The sequence below is a fragment of the Gadus chalcogrammus genome, chromosome 19 (assembly GCF_026213295.1).
Source record: "Gadus chalcogrammus isolate NIFS_2021 chromosome 19, NIFS_Gcha_1.0, whole genome shotgun sequence".
NCBI classification, from domain to species: Eukaryota; Metazoa; Chordata; class Actinopteri; order Gadiformes; family Gadidae; genus Gadus; species Gadus chalcogrammus.
The window spans coordinates 15,617,533-15,639,344 of record NC_079430.1 but is presented as its reverse complement, the minus strand read 5'-3'; the positions used below and the strand labels follow the sequence as shown (position 1 = coordinate 15,639,344).

General features: G+C 50.3%; 1 protein-coding gene across 1 annotated transcript in view; it reads right to left on the bottom strand.

Moving 5' to 3' along the window:
• Positions 1-21,812, bottom strand: part of pcloa (piccolo presynaptic cytomatrix protein a) — a 54,504-nt gene that overhangs the window by 19,039 nt on the left and 13,653 nt on the right. The window contains exons 5-13 of the mRNA XM_056578670.1: positions 17,904-18,112; positions 16,234-16,249; positions 10,937-14,930; positions 9,081-10,606; positions 5,838-7,899; positions 4,505-4,552; positions 3,841-3,923; positions 3,240-3,315; positions 1,974-2,099 (exon numbers count right to left, since the gene is read on the bottom strand). Of these exons, the coding sequence (XP_056434645.1) occupies positions 1,974-2,099; positions 3,240-3,315; positions 3,841-3,923; positions 4,505-4,552; positions 5,838-7,899; positions 9,081-10,606; positions 10,937-14,930; positions 16,234-16,249; positions 17,904-18,112 (8,140 nt within the window). The remainder of the gene's footprint in view (positions 1-1,973; positions 2,100-3,239; positions 3,316-3,840; positions 3,924-4,504; positions 4,553-5,837; positions 7,900-9,080; positions 10,607-10,936; positions 14,931-16,233; positions 16,250-17,903; positions 18,113-21,812) is intronic.

The following is a 21,812-nucleotide window of genomic DNA, read 5'->3' as shown; positions in this document are numbered from 1 at the left end:
AGAATGGATGAGTATTGTGGAACGCCAGAGCGAGTGATGAAGGGACCGCAAAATAAATAGAAAAAGGAGAAGGGAAGAATCGCCCACACCCGACACACACACTCACCAACACAGACACCAACACACACACACACACACACACCAACACACACACACACACACACACAAACACACACACACCGAAAAACACACACACGATACACACACAAAGCCACACACACACAGACACACCAACATGGTACACAAACACATACATACCGACACACACACACCAACACCGAACCGACACCGACACCGACACACACACACACACGCAAACACACACACACACACACACACACACACACACACACACATACAAACGTCGCTAAATCCATCCATCCCCCGTCGTGTGGGGACAGATGGATTGCCCCCTACGCAGCTTTTGATTGGTCGGCAGCTTCCGCCTTCCTGCGTGTGCACCACCTCACAGCTCCAGGCCACAGCAGGGCCGGCCGTACGGAGAGGCCGGAGAGAGACCCGCCCCAACGCGGCCAACACACGACGGGCTTCAGCCCGGCCGGCGGGACCAATGTGTTCCCATGGAGACCAGCGTTGGATCCGGACCTAGCCTTGATGCTACGCTCAAAGCTGCTTTCAAAGTTTTTCCCAAACATGTGAAACCCCTCGAAGCATGGCCAATCAGATCCCAGCTGTGTTTGAACGTTGTTAAACGTCCGTAAGTGTTTTATGTGTTGAAGCAACGACGGTCATTGAGGATTCATTTCAGTTGCCGTCGCTATTTCAGTTGATTCGGTCACCTTGTGTCTGTCCAGTTCTACATTTTAAACACGTCTCATCCACATGATGAACTAGCGTCTGCTGAAACACGCGTTGACCGCTGAGGACGCCCGTTAAACATCCAACGTGGCCGTGTCCACTCAGATGACATCATATGAGAGATAGATCCAAGCCTACCACCCGGCCCAGTGGACTGTACCAACTGCTAGGGTGGGGGTGCAGTCGTGGCCCTTTAACTAGTATCAACCCGAGGGAGACAATCCAAACCTCTTTAATATTCTGTACGTACGCTTGTGGCAGAGTGTACGTCCTTCTCTCATTTACAGCCAATTGTATTAATTTATAGCCGGCAACACTTTTGTGTCGATCAATACCACTTTTATTGTGTTGCTGTCAATAAAGGATGCGGTTGTTATTTTCCTGGGCCAGCGTCAGTGTGGGGGGTGGGAACAGGTTAGTTGTGTGGGAAGGTGCACGCTAAATGGCACTAAAAGTAAATAACTTTGTGGATCTTAGACCTAATTCAGTGGCATACTTAGGGTTCCAGAAGGTGCACTATGCTACAGAACCCTCCTGGGTTCACTTATCAGAGCCATGTGCTTCGGAAGGAGCACAAGCGTATTTCATTTGACCTTATTTTTATTGTATTAAACCCCCGGAGGTTACTGTCCACGGCTCCTCTTCTCTCCTCACCTGATTGGTTATCGCCAGAAGGCACTGAGCGTACATGCAAATGAGCCTCTGTAAAACTCACAGCCGTCTGTGACCGTCAATCAAAGGTGGTTTCAAATGCAAGGAAACGCGTTCAATATGAGTTATTTGGAAAAAGAGAAGCGCAAAGATTCTACACCACCGTCTACACGACGAAGATTAATATGTAATATGTTATGGATGTGTAAACATTTTCTTCTGCATACATATTTCTTCAACTATTCTATGTATACAAACATTTGTTATGTGTATTTTATGTATCATTTGTCTTCAATTTCTATCCGTTTTTTATTCTACTACTCTCCAGTACTTGGCACCTTAATTTAGTGTCTTGGATCAATAAAGTACAATAAAGTTCACCGGATTGAGCAAATACAAATCAGGGAAGGCAATGGCCTTAATATATCAGCTAGCATTAAAATGTTTTACCTTTAGACCACATCATCGGTAACCCAAGCCCCCTGGTGTGTGAGGCGTCTCACCTTCTAGAATCTTCCCGGTCTGCTCGGCCGGGCCGCCGGGCAGGACCTTGGCCACGTACGCCCCGATGTCTCCGTGGCCCCCCGGGACCTCCTTCCCCCCCACCAGGCGGAGCCCCAGTCCGTTACCTGGTACCGGGGACAGAGAGAGGTACTGAGAGACCGGGGGGTGGATAGATTGATCATAGTGACAGTGATAGTCTCTCTCTCTCTCTCTCTCTCTCTCTCTCTCTCTCTCTCTCTCTCTCACTCTCTCTCTCTCTTCTCTCTCCCTCTCTCTCGACCCTCTCCCTCTCTCTCTCTCTCTCTCTCTCTCTCTCTACCCCCTCTCTCTCTTTTCTCTCCCTCTCTCTCTCCCCCCTCTCTCTCTCTCTCTCTCTCTCTCTCTCTCTCTCTCACTCTCTCATTACCCTCTACCCCCCTCTCTCTCTCTCTACCCCCTCTCTCTATTCCCCCTCTCTCTCTCTACCCTCTCTCTCTCTCTCTCTCTCTCTCTCTCTCTCTCTCTCTCTCTCTCTCTCTCTCTCTCTCCCCTCTACCCCCCCTCTCTCTCTCTTCCTTCTATCTCTCTCTCCCTTCTCTCTCTCTCTCTCTCTCTCTCCCCTCTACCCCCCCTCTCTTCCTTCTCACTCTACCTTCTCTCTCTCTCTCTCCCTCTCCCTCTCCCTCTCCCTCTCACACACACACACACACACACACATACAAACACTGCCTTCGATGGCACAGAACGGATGACACAGTGAATACACACAGAGGCTGAGACTGCAGCTACCATCTAAAACACCCAGGCCTTATCTACCCCATCTCAGTAATCCGGTTAGCAGAACCCCCCCCCCCTCCCCGGCTGGGCTGAGGCAGAACAGACCCAACACATGCTGCGAAAATAAAGGATTGTGCTCATTTTATTAAAGGATCAAATGAGTCATTTTCAGCACCCCGGCCCTCAAAAAAACAAAACACTTCTCGTTGTTGTGGGCTGTGCGCTAATTGCGTAAAGTGCGTCTGTGAAGAAGACGCCATTTTAAGCATGGCAGGAACTGATGTGTGTTAGTGTGAGATGAGCCAAGTGAGCAACAGAGCCAGGAGATGTAATGCCTGCCAGCTTTAAGAGCCCAAAGGTAAATTGGAGGATACGGTGGTGCATTCAGCAAAAAGCATTTATCCTCATCAATTACCCTTTAACTGCCGTATAGTGTCGGGCCACACACACCCGTTGTATTGATTACAAAAGGATTCAGTCATGATCGGAGGAACCCAGCGTGTGTTCACCTGACGTCATGCGGTCCTTGGGGTCCCGTTGCAGTTTGACGTGGAGGTGGGGGAAGGGGTAGTACGGCCCTTTACCCTGGGGGACACACAAGCACATTCAGCACAACTCCCTATACAGGGTTAGACGCTTATAGGGGGGGTGTGTGTGTGTGTGTGTGTGTGTGTGTGTGTGTGTGTGTGTGTGTGTGTGTGTGTGTGTGTGTGCAAACAGACCCCATACGGATATGTCGGATTATAATATTTGTGAAGGTATTTACCACTAAGCATCGTGATGTTATGACGTACAGCTAGGGGTTAGGCATCTAGCTCCAGGATGCTTCGAGATTGACTAAACAAATGTATGGGGTTCCAACCAAATCTTCCGGCTTGTCCTCCCCCCTGACCACTTATAAATAATACATTTGATTTATAAAGCACCTTTCAATGATCCCAAGGCGATTCATAGTGAGCAAAGAAACCAAAACAAGAACAGGAAACAAAACTGAAAACCAAAAAATGTGTTTCCAGTAGGGCTCCAGTTGCTCACGTAAACAGCTTGGCTGTGTGTGTGTGTGTGTGTGTGTGTGTGTGTGTGTGTGTGTGTGTGTCGGTCCAGCCTCACCTGTCTCCTCTCTTGGCTGTTCTCTAAGCGGCCGTCTCTGGGTTTGTCGTACCAGTCAGCCCCCTCCCGTCTCATGTGGTAGGCTTCAGGAGAAGACAAGCGCAAAGAGAGATCCCTTTAAAACTCCATCTCAAACCCGGGTCGGTCTCCCTATACCGGCAGTAAGTGCTGTTTTATTTGGCGAGCCCTTTCAGGGTGAATGGTTTCTGGTAATGGCCGTCTTGGGAATATGTTTGGGATTCATCAAAGTCAGGACTTTGGGGGCTGTGTCCCAGCAGAAAATGAAAATATATTTAGCTTAATATCTACGCTTTCATCAAGTATCCACTAGACTAGAGCCACAGAATGACGTTGTGGGTTATTCATTAGAGGTAAAAACACACGTCTGAATGCTGGGTATGAAGCATAAAGGTTAAATGAATTATTACGGTAGTTTCAGTTTATATATACACCGTGCATGTCACCCAAACGGTGTGTATGTGCACTTTAATTTCATAATTTCTGGTTTTCGACATGAATGTTAGAACTTAAATGGGATATATATTTAAATGTAGATGTATCTGTCGACCGGTTCCAACCCTGAACATAAAGCCCTCATTTTAAGGAGTTAAGTTAATAACCTGTGAATCCTCTGAGAGATTATAAAATGAAAGTAATACTGTACCGTTGGCTGAATCGTCTCTGTTTAAAGCCATCATCGAGGCACTCAGAGCTGGAAGCAAGGCACATTGGTTGATGTAACAAAATTACTTGCCATTATTGTGACAAAACTTTAATAAAATAAGACATTATAATACAGTTTAGAAGTTTTGTTTTACTGATTTTACTTCTATTAACTTTCTTCATGTGTTGAGTCCTCTTTCCTATTCAACTTTCCTATTTCTCGGTCTCTGTAGATAACTCGAATTGTAGGCCAATGTTATACATGAATACATGAAGGTGTTTACATGTCTGTAAATCGGAATGAGAAACAAACACTGCAGTGTTCCTAAAATAAAGGCACATAAAACATATAAAAATATATCCCCATGCAATTGGCCACACAAAAGGCATGCAAGTTCAACATTCATTTTGTATTTATTCAGATTGATCTTTGGGCATGCAATTAGAAATGTGGAACACAAGACATGCAAGACATTACAATCGGGATTGTTATCGCCACCTTAAGTTATATAACACAAACAGAGCCCGATACAGCCTAGGAAAATATAGACATGAGTCTAAAGTGCTATTAATAATCAAGTCAAGTGATATTTACATACTTACGAATATAGAGATATACTACGAATATAGAGATATCATCTAAATGTATAGTATAAATTGCATACATTTTTCATATTCAACCATCAAGTTTTGATTTCAAGGAACGGTGCCAATGAATGTGTATATTTGGGGAGGCACTTGTTTTAATGTTAAAAACATTTCAATTGATTAACGATGAGATGAGTTTAAGCGGGCGTGTGATTCAGTTTACTCTTAACGTTCTGTATACACTTTAAAAGCATGAAATCTAAATACATAAATTAAGCTTTCATTTCAAATGATTCTACAGGTGATAGCATGCGCACGATACAAGAAGGTGATGCGCCTCACACAACAATTTATTTGTTGTTTGGATCATCAACAAGACGCAAGAATGCTTTTTTGAACAACCGCACAACACATATAAAAGCCCAACACATGCATGCACACATTCAAGCAAACCATCAAGAAGGGGAGCGAACACAAAGTAAGAACAGCAAGCAATTAATCGAGATCTATTCAAAACATAATGACGACAGATAAGACGAAAACGTGGACAGAACAGCTTACAGTTAATGAAACGACACAAACATTGGAAAAACAGCATACGCATGCAGACAGTAGCGCCACAAAGATCCACAACGACACACCGGTAGTAGCACAGAGTACCGTCTGCATGCAATACAAGCCACTCCCCCAAAGTCCCAACGACAGACGTTCCCCCCGGGTGCGGTCCCCATCGGGGCGTTTGTTACCTTCGTTGTCCGACATGTTGCTCTGGTCGTCCAGCAGAGCGTAGTTCCTCCCCCTGGTCGGCTCCTCTCTGATGTGCTGCTGCCCGGATTCCTGCAGGGACAGGCAGGAGCCGAACTGGTCCCTGGAGTCGGCCGAGATGGGCGGCAGCGGTCCGGCCGACGCCCTCGCCATGCCCATCGGCTCGCCCACGGGACTCAGCGGACTCTCCTCCTCGGAGTTCTGCGCCACGATCGGAATCCGGCCTCTCCCGCTCTGCACGATGGGAAGGCTGGTGGGCTTGGTGCGACCGGAGGGTGTCTGGTAGAGGGACATGTCCCCGGAGGCCTCCCCGTCACCCTTCAGCCTCAGGGACGAGTTGGACGGGTCCCTCTTGAGGGACAGATCCAGGCCGTAGCACGACGTCGGCCTGGAAGCCGGTCTAGAGCGGCTGCCACTGGGGTAGGCGGAGTCCAGGCCCAGGCTCTGGCCCATGTTGAGGGAACCGGCCAGGTTGGCGCCCAGCGTGGAGCCGAGGTACTTCTGCTGCTCGGCGATGTTCTTACGCAGGCCGAACGTGATCTCGTCCTGCAGCAGCCGGCTGGACCTCGCCGACGCGCTGGTCGACCCGAGGTAATTGTAGTCCGTGTCCAGACCTCGGCCGTCGGTGATGGAGGAATACTTGGTGGAGCTCTTGGGTTCCACCAGCGCCGGCTTCTGTTTCTGGTACAGCATGGACGCCGGGAGCTGCTTCGCCGCCTGCTTCTCCAGAGTGAGCCGGCTGATGCTGTACTTGTCCGTCTTCGGGTACTGTCTCTGGGAGTAGCCGGAGAGGCTGGAGTTCGGCGAGTAGTAGTGATGGGAGAGCCCCGTCAGCTGTTCCAGGCTCTCCGACCCGCCCGTGCTCCGACGGAACTCCTGCTTCAGCTGCTGCTTGAGGAGCTTCAGCTCGTAGGGCTCCTCCATGGGGTCGTCCTCGTCGGGGGTCTTCCCGTAGGTGTGGAGCCTCGAGGTGGACCCCAGGTAGTCGGCCGAGCACAGGTCCGCGGCGCTCCTCCGCAGGAGCTTCTCCGCCTTGGCCAGCTCCCGTTCGGCCAGGCTGTAGGAGGACGACAGGCCGACAGACCCCCCCTTGGCCAGTTCGGCGGCGTCCTCCAGCAGCATGTAGCTGCGGGGCGTGTGGTGGTCCACGTCGGTGTAATAGGAGTCGGAGATGGCCGACATGGGGCTCCCGGCCATGCTGCCGCTCTCGAGGGCCCGGAGGTCCAGGTGGTTCCCGTACTTGTCGTACTTTACCCCGAGGAAGGCGGAGGACGTGGGGTCGGGCTGGCGGCTGACCACGCTGTACTTGGTCGCGTCCAGCTCCGAGAGGAGAGCCGCCTGCCTCGCCGCCTTCTGCTGGATGAGGAGCATCTGGTGGTAGCTCTGCTGCTGGGCGCTGGTGAGGGAGGGCACGGAGGAGTAGATGGACTGGGACTGGTAGGCCTGGGGGGCCTGGTAGAGGGACTGGTAATGGGTCTGAGGGTATTGGTACTGGGAGTATTTTGAGTATTCGTGTTTGGTCTGCGGAGGAACAAACTCCTCCAGCTCCGACTGCGGCGCCGTCCGCGGACGCTCCAGGCCGTGGACCACGAGGTCCTCGTCCTCGCCGTCCCCACAGCCGCCTCGCGTGTCGCGGATGTTGCTGACCTCGCTGTCCGACATGTAGTCCCGGTCCTCGGCCACGCTCTGCAGGTAGGCGCGCTCCCGCTTCTCCCGCTCGATCAGCAGGACGTCCTTCCTGCGGTTGATCCCCATCTCCAGGTACCGGAGCTTGGCGTCGATCTCCTTCTCCTCCTCGTCCAGCTCCGCCTGCTTCTTGCGCAGCTTGGACGACTCCCGCTCCACCAGGTCCAGCTCCCGGTCGATGTCCTGCAGGATTTTGGCGCGGGCCAGGTTGGAGTTGCGGCACATCCGGCGGCGGGCGGAGCCGGTGGTGTACGCCGTCTGGCCGCTGGCGGCTGACTCGTCCTCTGAGGGCGGGTTCGGTAGCGTGCGCTTCACCTTCTTCTGAGTGCCGGTGGGCGTGCCCCCCGAGCCCTTACCCTTCGGTGAGAAAGAAGGATGGAGAAATAATTATGAATAAGAAGGCAATTTTGCAGTGGTCTTTGCAGTAGCAATGAGTATTTTGGATATCTACTATTTTGCTAATTAGGAGGTCCCTTATTTCAAATCTAAAGCAACTCATGCTTAAGTTCGTTAACGGGCATTAAGGTGTTGGAAGAAGTTAGGCATCGTCTCCAATTGACAGTTGGGCTGGGATCATTCTCGGAACCAGATTAATCCTGCTGAGAACACCCTAGTAACCACTCCTGAGTCCGCCCCTCAGTCATCCTGTTCTGTGTGTTGCTTTGAACAGCTATGATTTAAATTGCATGGTATTAGATGATCATCTAATACATTTAATAATATAAATGTTATATTGAACCATATAACATGAATCACTTTGAATCTATCAATGCCTTGTATTACAATAAGCCAAACATGCTCTGACTCCAAAAGGTAGTTATTGACCACCCATAAGCTGCTTAGTAAATGTTACACACTGTACACACTTGTTACTGGACTATAATATTAAAAATGTATTTTGAAAGGTAATGTATAACATTAAAGCCCACTGATCTGTCCGTTCAACATTTTCTTGTAAACAGACTTTTTGTCTATATTTTGTATGGGGGTTACCAACGTTGAATCAGCCAGGCATAAACATCTTTAAAAAAGGCTAGGAAGATCTAGTTGGGTCCTCAGAATGTGTATCTGGGAAAATATTTAGTTTAAATACTGGATATATAAAATGTATATAACAATATGTGTAACAAGTAATACTTTTCGTTGCAGTATGAAATGTGAGGGAATACATGTGTAGCATTACAGAGCACAAGAGAAATATTCCAACAATCAATATTCAGTATGGCAGAGAAACACCAGAAAAAATATGTAATGAAAATTGAAATGTTCCTTTGCAGCTAAAGGCCAATATAAATGATTTGGTTAGCTTTTGAAGGGGAAAGGCTATGAGTGGATCATCTTATTAATTTAGATGAAAAAAAGCCCACGGCATTCATACCAGACCAGAGAAAAACACCACTGCTCTAGGAAGTAATTTGTGTCATATTTTTCATTATAATTCGTTTTGTCCCTCATGCCAAAGCTCAAACATGAATACATAACGTAATGTATCCTTTAGCCAGCGCGTACGACAATGATCTGAGGGTTACAATACTCACTGTGAAGCCGTCCCCATGCTGTGTGCCAGACGAGACTCTTTCCTCCCCCGTCGGGCTCATGGGCTTGGGGTCGGACAGAGACCTCTGCATGGCCTTGGGTCCCCTTGGGCTGGCTGCTGGGGAGACATAAGATGGATCCCCTCGCAGCTTCTGAGGGCTTGTATCGCCCAGTGTGTTTTCATAGGACACAAACTCCAGGGATTTGCTGGGGGATACACAGGGAGATATCGGGGAGTAGAGGACTTTGGGGGATTTGGGGGCCTGAAGAGCAGAAGGGTCGGCTTTGAGGTTGGCCGACTGGCCGATCTCTAAGGGAGTGGGGCGCCTCTTCGGGGAGGTCCTCTCGGAGTCTGAGAGCTCCATCCTGGTGTCCATTCGTATGTTCCCCTCCGCGTCGGTCTGTATACTGATCTCTGTGTGGGCCTGCAGAGTCATCTCCGACTGCCCGCCCCTATCTCCCCGTGAGGTGCGAGGTCTGCTTCGTCTGGCCCTGTTCTGCTCCTCCCATTCGTCTTGATCTTCATCGTCCGTCTGCACGCAACTATCCACGCCCTTTTTGACGCTCTTCTTCTTCCTGCCAGCTGTGTACGCTTTGCTCACTGCATCGTCCTCTTCATCCGTCTGGCATCCACTATCTGTGATCTTGCGGGCCAGTATGGTGCCATCGGGCCCGATCACGATGGCCTCCTGTGGACCATGTCCCGGGACCTCTCCCCCAGGGTACATCTGCCGGATCTTTTGTTCCTCCAGCTGCATGCGGAGCTGCCCTTGGAGCCTCTGGATCTGCTCCAACTGTTGCTGCTGCTGGGCGTAGGTCTCCTTCTGCAGCATGAGGTGCGCCTGCCTCTCCTCCTCTTGCTGGGCCAAGATGTGCTGCTTCATGGACTGCAGCTCCTCCAGCTCCTTCTGAACCAGCATCTGCTCCTGCTCGCGGAACCGCTGGATCTCCTGTCGCTCCCACTCCAGGTCCTCCGCCAGGCGCTGCTGCTTGAGCTTCTCCATCTCCAGGCGCTCACGTTCCGCCTGGTACTGGCTGTCGCCGGGCACCATGGGGGAGGAAAGGGCCTCCAGGGAGGCAGCGATGGCTTCCAGGGACGCGTCGGTGTAGCTGTCCAGGGACAGGGACGTCAACGCCCTGGAGACCACATCAGCAGCACTGAGGCTGCCGTCCTTTGAGAGCTCCAGGTTGAGGGGGACGTCCTCCATATCGCCGGCCGACAGGCTGGAGAGGAAGCTCTGGGACCGTTTGAGTGGCAGAGTTTCGAGGTTGGAGAGGGACGGCATGGTGTCGCTGGTGTGCATGGTGTTGTTGTATGTAGTGCTGAAGATTGAGCCGGGTTGGGTGGTGATGGCGTACGTAGAGGGGATTGGTGCCGAGACTGAAGAATAGACCACCCCGTTGGATGACCTCAGAACAGTGTTGGTTCCAAAGATGGTGCCCGCAGCACCGGTGACCAGGGCCTGGGAGTAGGGCGGGATTGTCATGCCTGCATAGGCCCCTTTCCTGGAGTAGTCCACTGCTTCACCTGTCAAAAGTCAAAAACATAAATTGTGGACGAAACGATTCAGACGGTCTTAAGGTTGGAGGAGGCAGTTGCATGCCGATGGATACCGAAATCAAAAACGGAAAAAGGAAAAAAAAAAACACAACATGACATGCCCAAACAATATGCAAAAAGCTTGCAGAGACATGCAAAAATATATATTTTGGAAAAAAAAATGATTGAATGTCCATGCAAATCAGGATGAGAAATGAAAAAAGTGAAAAAAAAAAAGCCACATGATTTAGCCATGAATCAGCTGGTGGAGCTGAAAATAACATTTCAGCGAGAGGTCGGCGATGTCGCAGCACTGACCTGTGTCGGAACCCTTTGCTGAGGTAAGATCTACCGCACCTTCTGTGGTGACGTTGAAATTATAACTGTTCTTGCTCTTGTAAAGGAAAAGCCCAGCTTCCGCCAGGTTAGTGTCCGACATCGACGGTTTGATTCCCCCAAACCCTCTCATGCCATAGGGTGAGCGGTCGTACTGATAGTGGTCGTCTCGATATCCGAAGCGGTCTTCGGGTAAGGGTGTGGTGGGCTGCTGAGCTGTGCAGCTCCCTGCGAATGGCAGTTTGTAGACAACATCGCAGCATGCAGACCTTCTCCCCGCCGTTAGATCCACGGGTTTGCCGTCATCCTCTGCCATGACTGCGGTGACAATCTCTGATGAAGTCGTGTCTACCGATACCAAAGTGTTGAATGGTTTGGTGGTGCTAAGGTCCACAGCCCCTGCGAACGTCGCTGTGCCCGTGATCAAACCATTCGCAGATACACAGCTCTGAGCTGGCATGGGGGCCATGGTGACCGGTGGGGCCTGGAACGTTGCACTGGTGCCTGATCCCACTGAAAGGTTGATTGGGATCTCCACATTGGATGCGGTCGTAGGCTGAGCACTGATAGGACGAAACACGATCTGAGACATGGGCTCGAATGCTTTGTTTTTTGTCAGCTGGAGAGGCGCTGTAGTAGCATAGGTGTCCAAACTGTCATAGCGCTGGATTGTCGCCGCACAGGTCACGATGGTGATGCTGTCAGTGACAATAGAGACAGTGGACGATTCGGCACTGAGGTTGACCACCGAGGGCTGCACTGCACTTGTCTGACGACTACCGACGTCGCTGGATGTAAAGGACTGCCGCCTGCAATCTGTGCCAGAAGTCAGGTCCACACCTTTCATGTCACTTCCTGGTTCTTCTTTCATAGTTCTAAGATCGACCACCTCACAATGCTGGTAGGCCTGTCCGTTCTGTCCAGGCGGTTGGGTTTTTGGCTTCTCCATTGAGATCGGAACACCGTTGGCCCTCGGAGATGGCATTGGGGGAGGTGTTCTTTCATGGACAACAGATACGGTAGTTCTTTGGACTTCTGTTTTGACCACCTGAGATACAACGTTAGGCAGAGCCGCTGGAGGTTGTGCTGAGGCAGATATAGCCTCGATAATATGACAAGAACTAGAGACATGCTTGTCCAGGCCACAGATCTCCTGGCTTTCTATGGACTCTGTGACCCTTGTGTATGCCAGGGGCACCCTAGTGGTTTGTGTTTGGGGTGGATATGGTTGAGGATATGACTGTTGACCATGCCTTAAAGGGGAGACTGGACCAGGACTAGATGGGGCTTGGGTTGAGATCCCTTCGACCGGGGAATTGGGTTGAGAGGGGAGTGTAATGACCACATATGTGTCACGAAGATTGCTCGCGTACCTTGGTGAAGAAGGTGAGGAGTGAAAGAACTTGTTTTCAGTCGAGGGACTCAGATTCAGGGCTACATCTACAGGGTCTGAGGAAAATGCAGTGGGTCTAGGTGGATAGTGGACATGGGCAGGGGATGGAGGCTGAGAGTTAGGCTTTGGTGCAATCGGTGGTTTGGCACCATCCCCTGGTCTGTGACTAGGCCCACCCCCGGTAGGAATGGATGGTTTTGGGGGAACTGGAGGAGGAACATGAGGCTTATACGTTGGTGCCACTGGGTATCGTGCAGCTTGGTCTGTAGTGGTGGCCAAGGGTTCTGGCCTGATGGGACAGACCGGGGCTTGAGGTGGAAGTGGAACTGGAGGTTTCCTGGGGAATACTGCGGGTTTTGGCTGAGTGGGGGGTGGCAGAGGAGACGTGGATGATGAATCTGTTTTTTCCTGAGAATTACCCCGGCGAAGGATGTGTGGCTTGGGGGGTACCGGTGGGGCAGTGGACACTATGCTGGGAACAGTGGCTGTGTACTGAGGAACAGTGGACAAGGGAGACGCATTGACCAGCACAGGGGGTGCTGGTGTGGGCGTGGCGCAGGACAGATCTACAATATCTGATTGGGATGAAACAGCATTCGTTTGTGGTGTCTGTTCTGATGCGGACAAAGGTGGAACTTCAATAATAACAGAGTCGGACTCTGCACAGGAAGCGACTGGTGGTGTGGCGCTCTTCTCCTCTTCCTTTTTGATGAACTCCTCATCTGAGGACAATTCTCCCGAAGAGCATTGTGTCACCTTGAGGTCTGGGATGGGATGGAGCGCCCTGCGCGGTACGGCCTCTGGGTCCTGCTGGGTTGGACTGGTCCCAGGCGTCAAGACCTTCTTCATGAGCTCTTCGTAGGCCGCCTCAGCATCCAGTAATGTTTTCCCATCCTTCCCCGGTGTGACTGCAGTGCTATTAGAGACGACACTCTCCGCAGGCTGCAACACAATCTCGGGCTTGGTCATCGTTGTCACCGGCTGCATCTTTTGATATTCCTGCTCCAGCTTCATGAACTCCTTTCTTTTCTTTATCATGTCTTCGTACACTTCGTCCGGCGATCTCAGCTTTTTGGACTCTGCCGGAACTTCCATATTAGCCTGCACCACCTGCTCAGCGTTTGCGTTGTCAATGAGAGTCTCATAGGCGTAGTCCTCGATCAACATGCCTCCGTACAGGGACTCTTTGGCGGGTTGAATCTCCACCGTTGGAGATTTGGCTCGCAGCATTATCTCTTCATACGCCTCGTCGGCAGTTTTAAGAATCTTTGTATCCGTTTTGTCAGCGTTTTGCTCATCAGTCGGAGAGTGAAGGGACACGGACGTTGGGAGCTGATACGTTTTCTGTACCGCAGCGATCTTTGACGCATGGATCTCAAACCCTTCTGAATCGGATTCGATGCTCGGGGAGAAATCAGAACAGGAGGAGCGCCGGATCTCCTCCATCTCTGCCTCTTGTCTTAATTCTTCCGTTGGAGAGGCGTCTTCGATCGGGGACAGATTGCTCGGGGGCGTCTTGGGACGCTCTCTCCTCCTCTGGGATCGAAGGTCATCTTTGTCTTTCTTGGATTTCTTTCCCGAGCCCTTCTGTTTCTCCTGCTCCCTCAGGAGATCCTCCTCTTCACGCAGTTCTTCCTCCTCGGAGGAGTCCTCGATGGTCGGGAGCGTCTGACCCGGCTGTCTGTGTTTGGCTTTCCTGTGTTGTTTCCCCTCTCCCGAGCGCACGTTGCTGGGACTGCTGCTGTCGCTGTCCTCGTCAAGAGAGGACACGGATGTTGGGGACGTCCCCGGGGTGAAGCTCGATGCATGTAGGCTGGACGATCCGTCTCCTCTGGACCGGTCGTCTGGCGAATCTGTCAGGCTTCCCATTTCCAGCTCCCCATCATCAGGAGTTATCATAATAGGGGCGCTGGTTGCGTTAAGCTCGATAGTTCTAAATTTACGGACCGCTACACCGGTCTCCGGCTCCCCTTGCTTGGGTTCGGTCACCTCGTCTTTCGCTGCATCGTTAGCCTTGTCCAATGAGCCGGAGAGAGGCTTTTCCTCCTCATCATCAGGGCTTACGGAGCTCTTTTTGAGGAGGCGTCTGTTCTTTGCAGATGCGTTCCTTTGTTGTTCAGACCGTTTCTTCTCGTCGTCTCTTATCTTTCGGCGAATCGGGTTCTCCTCGTCGGACGGGGACGCGTCCTCGTTCTCGCTCATCTCCATGATCTGCTTCCGTATGAAGTCCTCGTCGTCCCCGGACACGGGGCTCTCCTTGCCGAAGCTCTCGCTGCTGTCCTCCAGGGAGTCCGCTCGCACGTTGTCGGGCACCAGGAGCTTCTTCTGAGCGCTCGTCCCGGTGGCAACCCTCTTCTCAGAGAGCTCTCTGTCGTCCTCGGAGCTGGGTGTGTCGGGCGAGAGAGGGAGCACCTCCAGTTTGCGTCTGGTCTTCAGGGAGTCGGTGTTCCCCTCGCCGGCGGGGGTCTGTGGGCCGGCCTGCTGGGCCTCCAGGAGGGGCAGCACAGTGCTCTCCAGCCGGGCGAAGTCGGACGGACTGGTGGGAGTGATCTCCTGGGCGATTTCTACAACCTCAGGTTTCTTCTGGTCTTTATCCTGTTAAAATAAAAAAAGACAATATCGTTAATTTTTCAATAGTAGGCAGGATAATGTTAATTGCATGTACATGTGATTGACTTTACCCTTAGTTATTTGTAGTACTACTTTGAAGCACAAAAAAGACAAATTAAATCATGAAATGTGAAATAATTCATATTAGAATGGGGGGTGGGGGGACAGATGCCATTATTGTCCCTTTAACAGTACAGAATACCTCTATTTATTGTTTTTGGAAATTTTAAATTTCTAAACTGTTACAGATTTGTTATTATATATAGGGCTAAGTGTTTTAATTGTTAATTTATTTCTTATTCTATTTGTCACCTGATTTTAATATTTTGAATGTTGCACAATCTCTGCAGGCACTGCCACTTTCCATTATACTGCATTTCTTGTATATGTATGTGACCAATGAAGCTCTTGAATCTTGAATCTAATATAAAGCCGTCTGGTTGATTAAGTGGATGAAATTAAGTTGAAAAGCCACCGAACGATCCTGCTTCTGCAAGACTTCTCCTACGTGTGTGGAAGAAGGCAGGTGGTGTAATTTGATGCATTTGTTAAACGCTGACGAGACTGGATGCTGGATTGGGCGTTTGTTAGCGTGGAAAGAGGTTGAAATTGTCACAGGGCTTTGTTTTGTTGTCTGTGAGTGTTATTCACAGCGTGCATGGCCTCTGGGATTCAGCTACACCTCTACTCGTGTTATGTACTACAGTCACCTCAGCCGACGCCTCTGCAGCACTAGGTTTTTCCGGCAGCTTAGCATCGGCCTTCCTTTGCTCCTCTGTGTCAGCACTCTGCTGCGTCGGGACACCGTCTCCCTCCTGCTCACTAACTACAGAGGCTGGGGGGCTAGGGTCTGCTACGGGGGCATGAGCTGTTAAAACGCTTTCGGAAACCATCTTGGATGTTTCGTTGTCCTTGGGAGTCATGTCCTCTCTGATATCACGCTCTGCCCTCCCCTCCTTGTCACTACACATGTTCTCAGCTGCTGCTGCTACGGAAGCAGACTCCATTTTGTAACCGGCGTGGGCTTTTGACTCAACTTGTTTTTCTGTTTCAGACAGAGCGATTTGCGGCAGAGTGCTATTGGGCTCTGCATGTTCCCCTTTCTCTGACGTGCTTTCTGTCTGCCTCTCGTCACTGCCTGTCAAAGACTCTTGACGAGGTGTTTCTTTGTTATTTTCACCTGTCAAGTTCGTCTCTTGCTTTTCAGTTTCTATCTTAACCGGCACGGTCTGGTTCTGAGAGACATCATGGAGTTCTTGTGCCTCACTGACTGCACTAGGGCGCGACGCTGCCTCTGCATTCAGATCTGACCCTTCCCCCTTTATTTTCTCTCCTTCACTACCACAATTATCGATGTCAACAGATTTGGTTATGCCTTCCTCCGGCGGGACAGACGTGGTTTTCTCTGGATTAAGCATCGTTTCTGCATCATTCTCGTTTTCCTCCGGACGGACGGTTTCTGCTTTGAGCAAAGGGCGTTGCTTTCTCGCTACACATGTTCCCTCCAATGAGGCGATCTCTACCGGGCATTCTTGCACCGGGGATTGGTCAGCGGGTGGACATTGTTCCAGCTCATTATTTGCCCGCTTCTCTTCTTCAGAGAACCCATGACTAACTGGGACAGACTGTGCTGGCTCCGCGGACGCTTTTAGTTCTTTATTCCCTCCATCTATCACAGGGCCAGCACTCTCAGATTCAGTGAGGGGGGTTGAGGCTGGCTCTCCGTCAGACGCTATCTTATCTGGGGCCTTCTCTGCGCCTGTCCACTGTTCAGACGCCTCTCCCACAACAGATCCTCCCTCAGGCAACCTCTCCTCAGTTAAATGTGCCTCGGCGAGCCTCTCCTCAAATGGATTCTCGTCGATTAACTCCTCCTGTGCGGCCTTGTTAACAGCTGTGTTCATTTCACCCTCTGCTGGAGCTACACTAAGTTTCTCCTCAACTGGTGTTTGCAGAAGCTCCTTTGCTTCCTCTACCGTCTCTTCCGCTGCTAGGGGTTCATGGGGTTCAGTGGCAATAGCCTCAGCCTTCCCCTCTACATCCAAACCAGGCAGTTTCTCCTCTGTGCTTTCTTTATCCTCTGCCGGCGCTGGCGTCTGCTCTGGCTGACCCTCCGCAGCGTGGAGAACCGTGGTGTTGTCGACAGTGGCTGCGGGGACTGCGCTGTCTGGCTGGATTGTAATCACTTCTGGCTCAAACTTAATTTCAGCAGGAGATTCGTTCCCCTTGTCTGATACTATATTTCCTCCCTCTGGCTCCTGCACACTGCTCACATCTTGGAGTGCTTCCAGTGTGACTACTGCCGGGGCCTGCTCTGTTGGAGCCGCTCGAGTTTCGTCTTTAACCAAGTTCCCCTCTTGAAGGGCAGCCACACGTTCGACCTCCTCTCTGTTTTCTGCCTGTATAACTGTAGGAGCTGCGCGTTCCGGCTCGTGGGCTATCAGACTCGAAGCTTCCTCTACCGCAGCTGACTCTTTTTCCCCGGCCCCTAGTTCTTTTTCTACAATCTCCGCAGGAGGCGAAGAGCTCTGGAGTGCCTCGCCCTTTGCGGGGGACTCTGTCTGTTCCATCTCTGTGACGGGCGGTGTAAAACTGTCGTCCGCCTCGCCCGCCAACTCTGCATTTATCTCAAGCTTTGGCTCAGTGTCCACTGGGGCGGAACTGACAGTTTCAGGCTGAGCGTGAGCAGGCTGTACTCCAACACTACTCTCTGGTGGCTCCGACGCTGTAGCCTGGGGTACAACCTCAGCAAACCTCTCTAAAACGGGGGCAGCTTCGTCAGCCGGAGGCTCAGAAACTGTTGCCAATGCTTGTGGCTCTAGATGGTCACTCCCAGTCTCCTGGGGGGTGCAGTCAGAGGGTAAGACCCTGGGGGCAGGAGGACTGCCGGTCAGAGGTTCGCTATCAGGTGTGGGTGCGGGGGTCGGAGTCGGGGTCTGGGGGAACTCTACCTTGGTCTCCGGAGGCGGTGGGGTGGGTTGGGGGGTTTCTACCGAGGGTTTTGTAACTACGGCAGCAGGAGGAGGGGTGGAGGGAGGGACGTGGGTAGGAGCAGGTGGTTGTGGCGCGGAGGAAGCCACGGCGGCGGGAGGCAGGTCTCCGAGTCGGCCCGACATCGCTCTCTGGGTCTGGCAGTTCAGGCAAAGCCATTCTCTCTGTAAGACAAACAAAAGGTATTGTTCATTAGAAATGTTGAATGAAATCACTTTAAACTGAGGGTCGGTACGGTAATTCTGGATTTCAATAACTATACATTTTCTTTAAATACCATGTTGGATGGCATACTGGTATGCATCTTGTTTTGGTTATCAATCCACAAAACACGACACTGATAAGCATGAGTTATGTATTATATTTCAAAACAAACCTTTTTCTGTTCTGCAACTTACAAGAGGAGCCTATACATAATGCATGTGTGACGACAGCACAGAGGCTTACAGCTCAGAGAGACTTCGGTGCCAAGCACAGATGCTCACATTTCACTATGGCTGTTTATCAAGATACATGTGGTTAATGTTATGATGCTTGCTGTGTGTGTTTGTGTGTGCGTGTTCTTTTATGTGTGTGGGAAAGATAGAAAGCAGTGATCAATTAGTTCCTTTTGATGGTGCATGTGATCGCGTGCGTGCGGGCGTAGGTGTGTGTGCTTGTGTGCACGTGTGTGTGTATTCACCTCTTGAACTCCATAGTACAAATGAGCCATTCCTTAACTGTCAGCTAACACCACACATGGTTTCCACCAGGGCTCTCTTAGTGTTGATCCTGTTTCAAACCGACTCAACCAACAGAGGAGCACCACAGGCCGGGCATAAGGCAGTGATGTTTTAAGTGCTCTGTTTATTACCCCGAACACAAGTGTGATTATTTCACTGCATCTCTCCCTCTCCCTGTCTCTATCCCTCTCCCTCTCTCTCCCTCTCTCTGTCTGTCCCTCTCCCTCTCCCTCTCACTCTCACACTCTCCGTGTGTGTGTGTGTCTCTCTCTCTCTCTCTCTCTCTCTCTTTCTCTGTGTGTGTGTGTCTCTCTGTCTCTCTCCGTGTGTGTGTCTCTCTCTCTCTCCGTGTGTCTCTCTCTCTGTCTCTGCGTCTCTCTCTCGTCAAGAGATGGACCACAAGGGTGACAAACACAGCGTTGGGTTGCAGATGCACACTTAAAACACTCAGTAGGATGGTTTTGATTGCACGGCTTGCGGGAGACCAATATAACAACTTTAATATCATACATACAAGAATTGGTCCAAGGAAAGTGTACATTCACAGTCAATAACAAGAATCATTTTAAAAAGGTTTCAGAAATGCATTACAGCACACCTTTATACTTAGGGAAATCACTCGATGATTCCACTGAATGTGTTTGTCATTCACACAGAAGGCCTATCACTAGTCGTTCGATCCTTTTTCCCCGTCTTATTGTCTTCCTTTACCAGGAAACTACTGCCTCTCCCATAGATAACAAAGTTCTCTTTATCATCTGATGAGGTCCCTCATGTCTTCCCATGATAAACTACCTTCTTCTCAGAGAATTGCAGGATGCACTTCTACTCTGCACAACTCTGAACAAACACACACACTAAAAGACAAAAAAATACTGGTTCTTGATCTCTTTTTACACTAACTCCACCCTCAGTCATCATACTCACATCTAGCCAGGGTATGCTCTGTCATCACCCGAGCATCTGTGTGTGAATCTATGGAAGCATCTGTGCTCTCCAACACAGTGTGGTCACACTGTTCCACTCCCAAGCCTGCTCCCCTCCCCTTCCTGCCTAACAGCAGGTCTGTATGCTAAATGCATCCCGCAGAGAAGGTCGCAGCACAGAGAGAGAGGCAGGTAAAGAGAGAGAGAGAGGCAGGTAGAGAGAGAGAGAGAGAGAGAGAGAGGCAGGTAAAGAGAGAGAGAGAGGCAGAGAGAGAGAGAGAGAGAGAGAGAAGTAGCTGGGAGGGAGCATTAGCAGAGCACACAGACTGAGCATGCGCCACATGTCATGTGACTGAGGCAGAGCCAATCAGGCATGAGACGCCGTGCCACACACAGCCATGGATGGACAGGCCACAGCCCCCTGAGTTTTGCAATCCATCCCCCACGCACACAGTGCTACCTGGAGACATATCTGACACGACCAGCCAATCATATGCAGTGTATACTGGAATACATACAAATATAAGAAGACGAGGTAAATGAGGGAAATATAAGACCAAAAAAAAAAAGTATTTAATTACCTGAAATGGGTGGATGTATGGCTTCATTCATTTATTAATACTGTATGCCGTTTTAAATATTTTATGTTTGTCTTCCGGTCAGTCTGTCTGAACAACGCTGTCCTCCTAGCAAGACTTATGAGTCGTGTTCCAGCTAACAGAGTTAAGAAATCAAAAAGAACAAAAGGAATAGAAACAGTCTTACAGTCTGACAGTCAGCCAGTCAGCCAGCCAGTGAACGATCCAGTAAATTAGTCTGCCAACCAGTCAATCATTGTCCTATACAGCTAGCAATGCAGCACATTTGGACAGTAATTCAACCAGCTCATCAGCCAATCAGTGAGTAGAGTCAGTTAACCAGCCAATCAAATCCAATCAGGAAGTCAGTTGTGAATTCTCACCACTCAACACAGGGCTTTGATATCTTCTCCAAACCACTAGAACTACACACACACACACACACACACACACACACACACACACACACACACACACACACACACACACACACACACACACACACACACACACACACACACACACACACACACACACACACACACACACACAGGGACTCAGCGTCTCTTTGTATTAGGTTGTGTTGCTGAATCACCTTTCTCTAAGCCAATCAGAAGGATTTCTTGAAGGCTACCTCCAAAGGGCTTCCAGTGGAACAGAGCTTTCCGTTCACACTCTGTCAGCTGAGGGCCCTCGCTGCATCAAGGCGCCCGGCACTATTCCAGACCTCGTTTAAATTAGCATTAACGTCATGTCATCGGCGCACACGTGGGCCTAAGCGTGTGCTCCTGTGTGCGCACATGTGTGGGATTGTGTGTGCGATGACCCCAGATGATTCATCACTGTGTGGGCACCGTCCGCACAACCGCACACATCATACATGTGCGCGTGATGACAGGGAGGAGAAATTATTCCTGTGGAATCATTTGTTTTGGTGTGAGCGAAGGGAAGAAGACCCGTGTGATTCACCCCGCGTTGCCATGACGAACTACGCACTGACTGCCCGGTCACGCTTATGCACACGTGCACACCGATACATGCACACGCCCATGCACACGCACACGAACACAGACAACTGCACACACAAGCACTTTCCAGACTGAATTTTCCCTATGTTGTACTTTCTCATGGGAAAACTATTGCAAAGCAGCCAATATCCGACAGTATATGGACATTCAAGCTGATGGGACAGGATTTTTTAAATATATTAAAGAACCCCAGCTTCGTCACGCAGATACCCTTGTATATGCAATTCAATCCATTAAATTCACAATGCACAAGAGCACACACACACACACACACACACACACACACACACACACAGACTTTTGTAATTGAGCCATCGTAGCCTGATAACATTGAAGGTAAGACGAACGCACGAGCCACCAGTCATATTTCAATGGGTCTCTCTCTCGGGAGGGAAGCGTTTTCTTTGCCAGCGTTGCTATAGAAACGGAGCCAGAGCGATCGCGGAAGCCAGGCGACGAGGCCAAAAATGGGAACACAAAAAGTTGTGACGTGTGCAGTTATTCAGAGAGCGTCGAGGAGCATTGGAGCTATGAGAGAACTTGGACCTAACACTTAAGTTAAAAATCATGCCCACAGAACAAGGACGTTTTTCTTCTACAGTTTAAAATT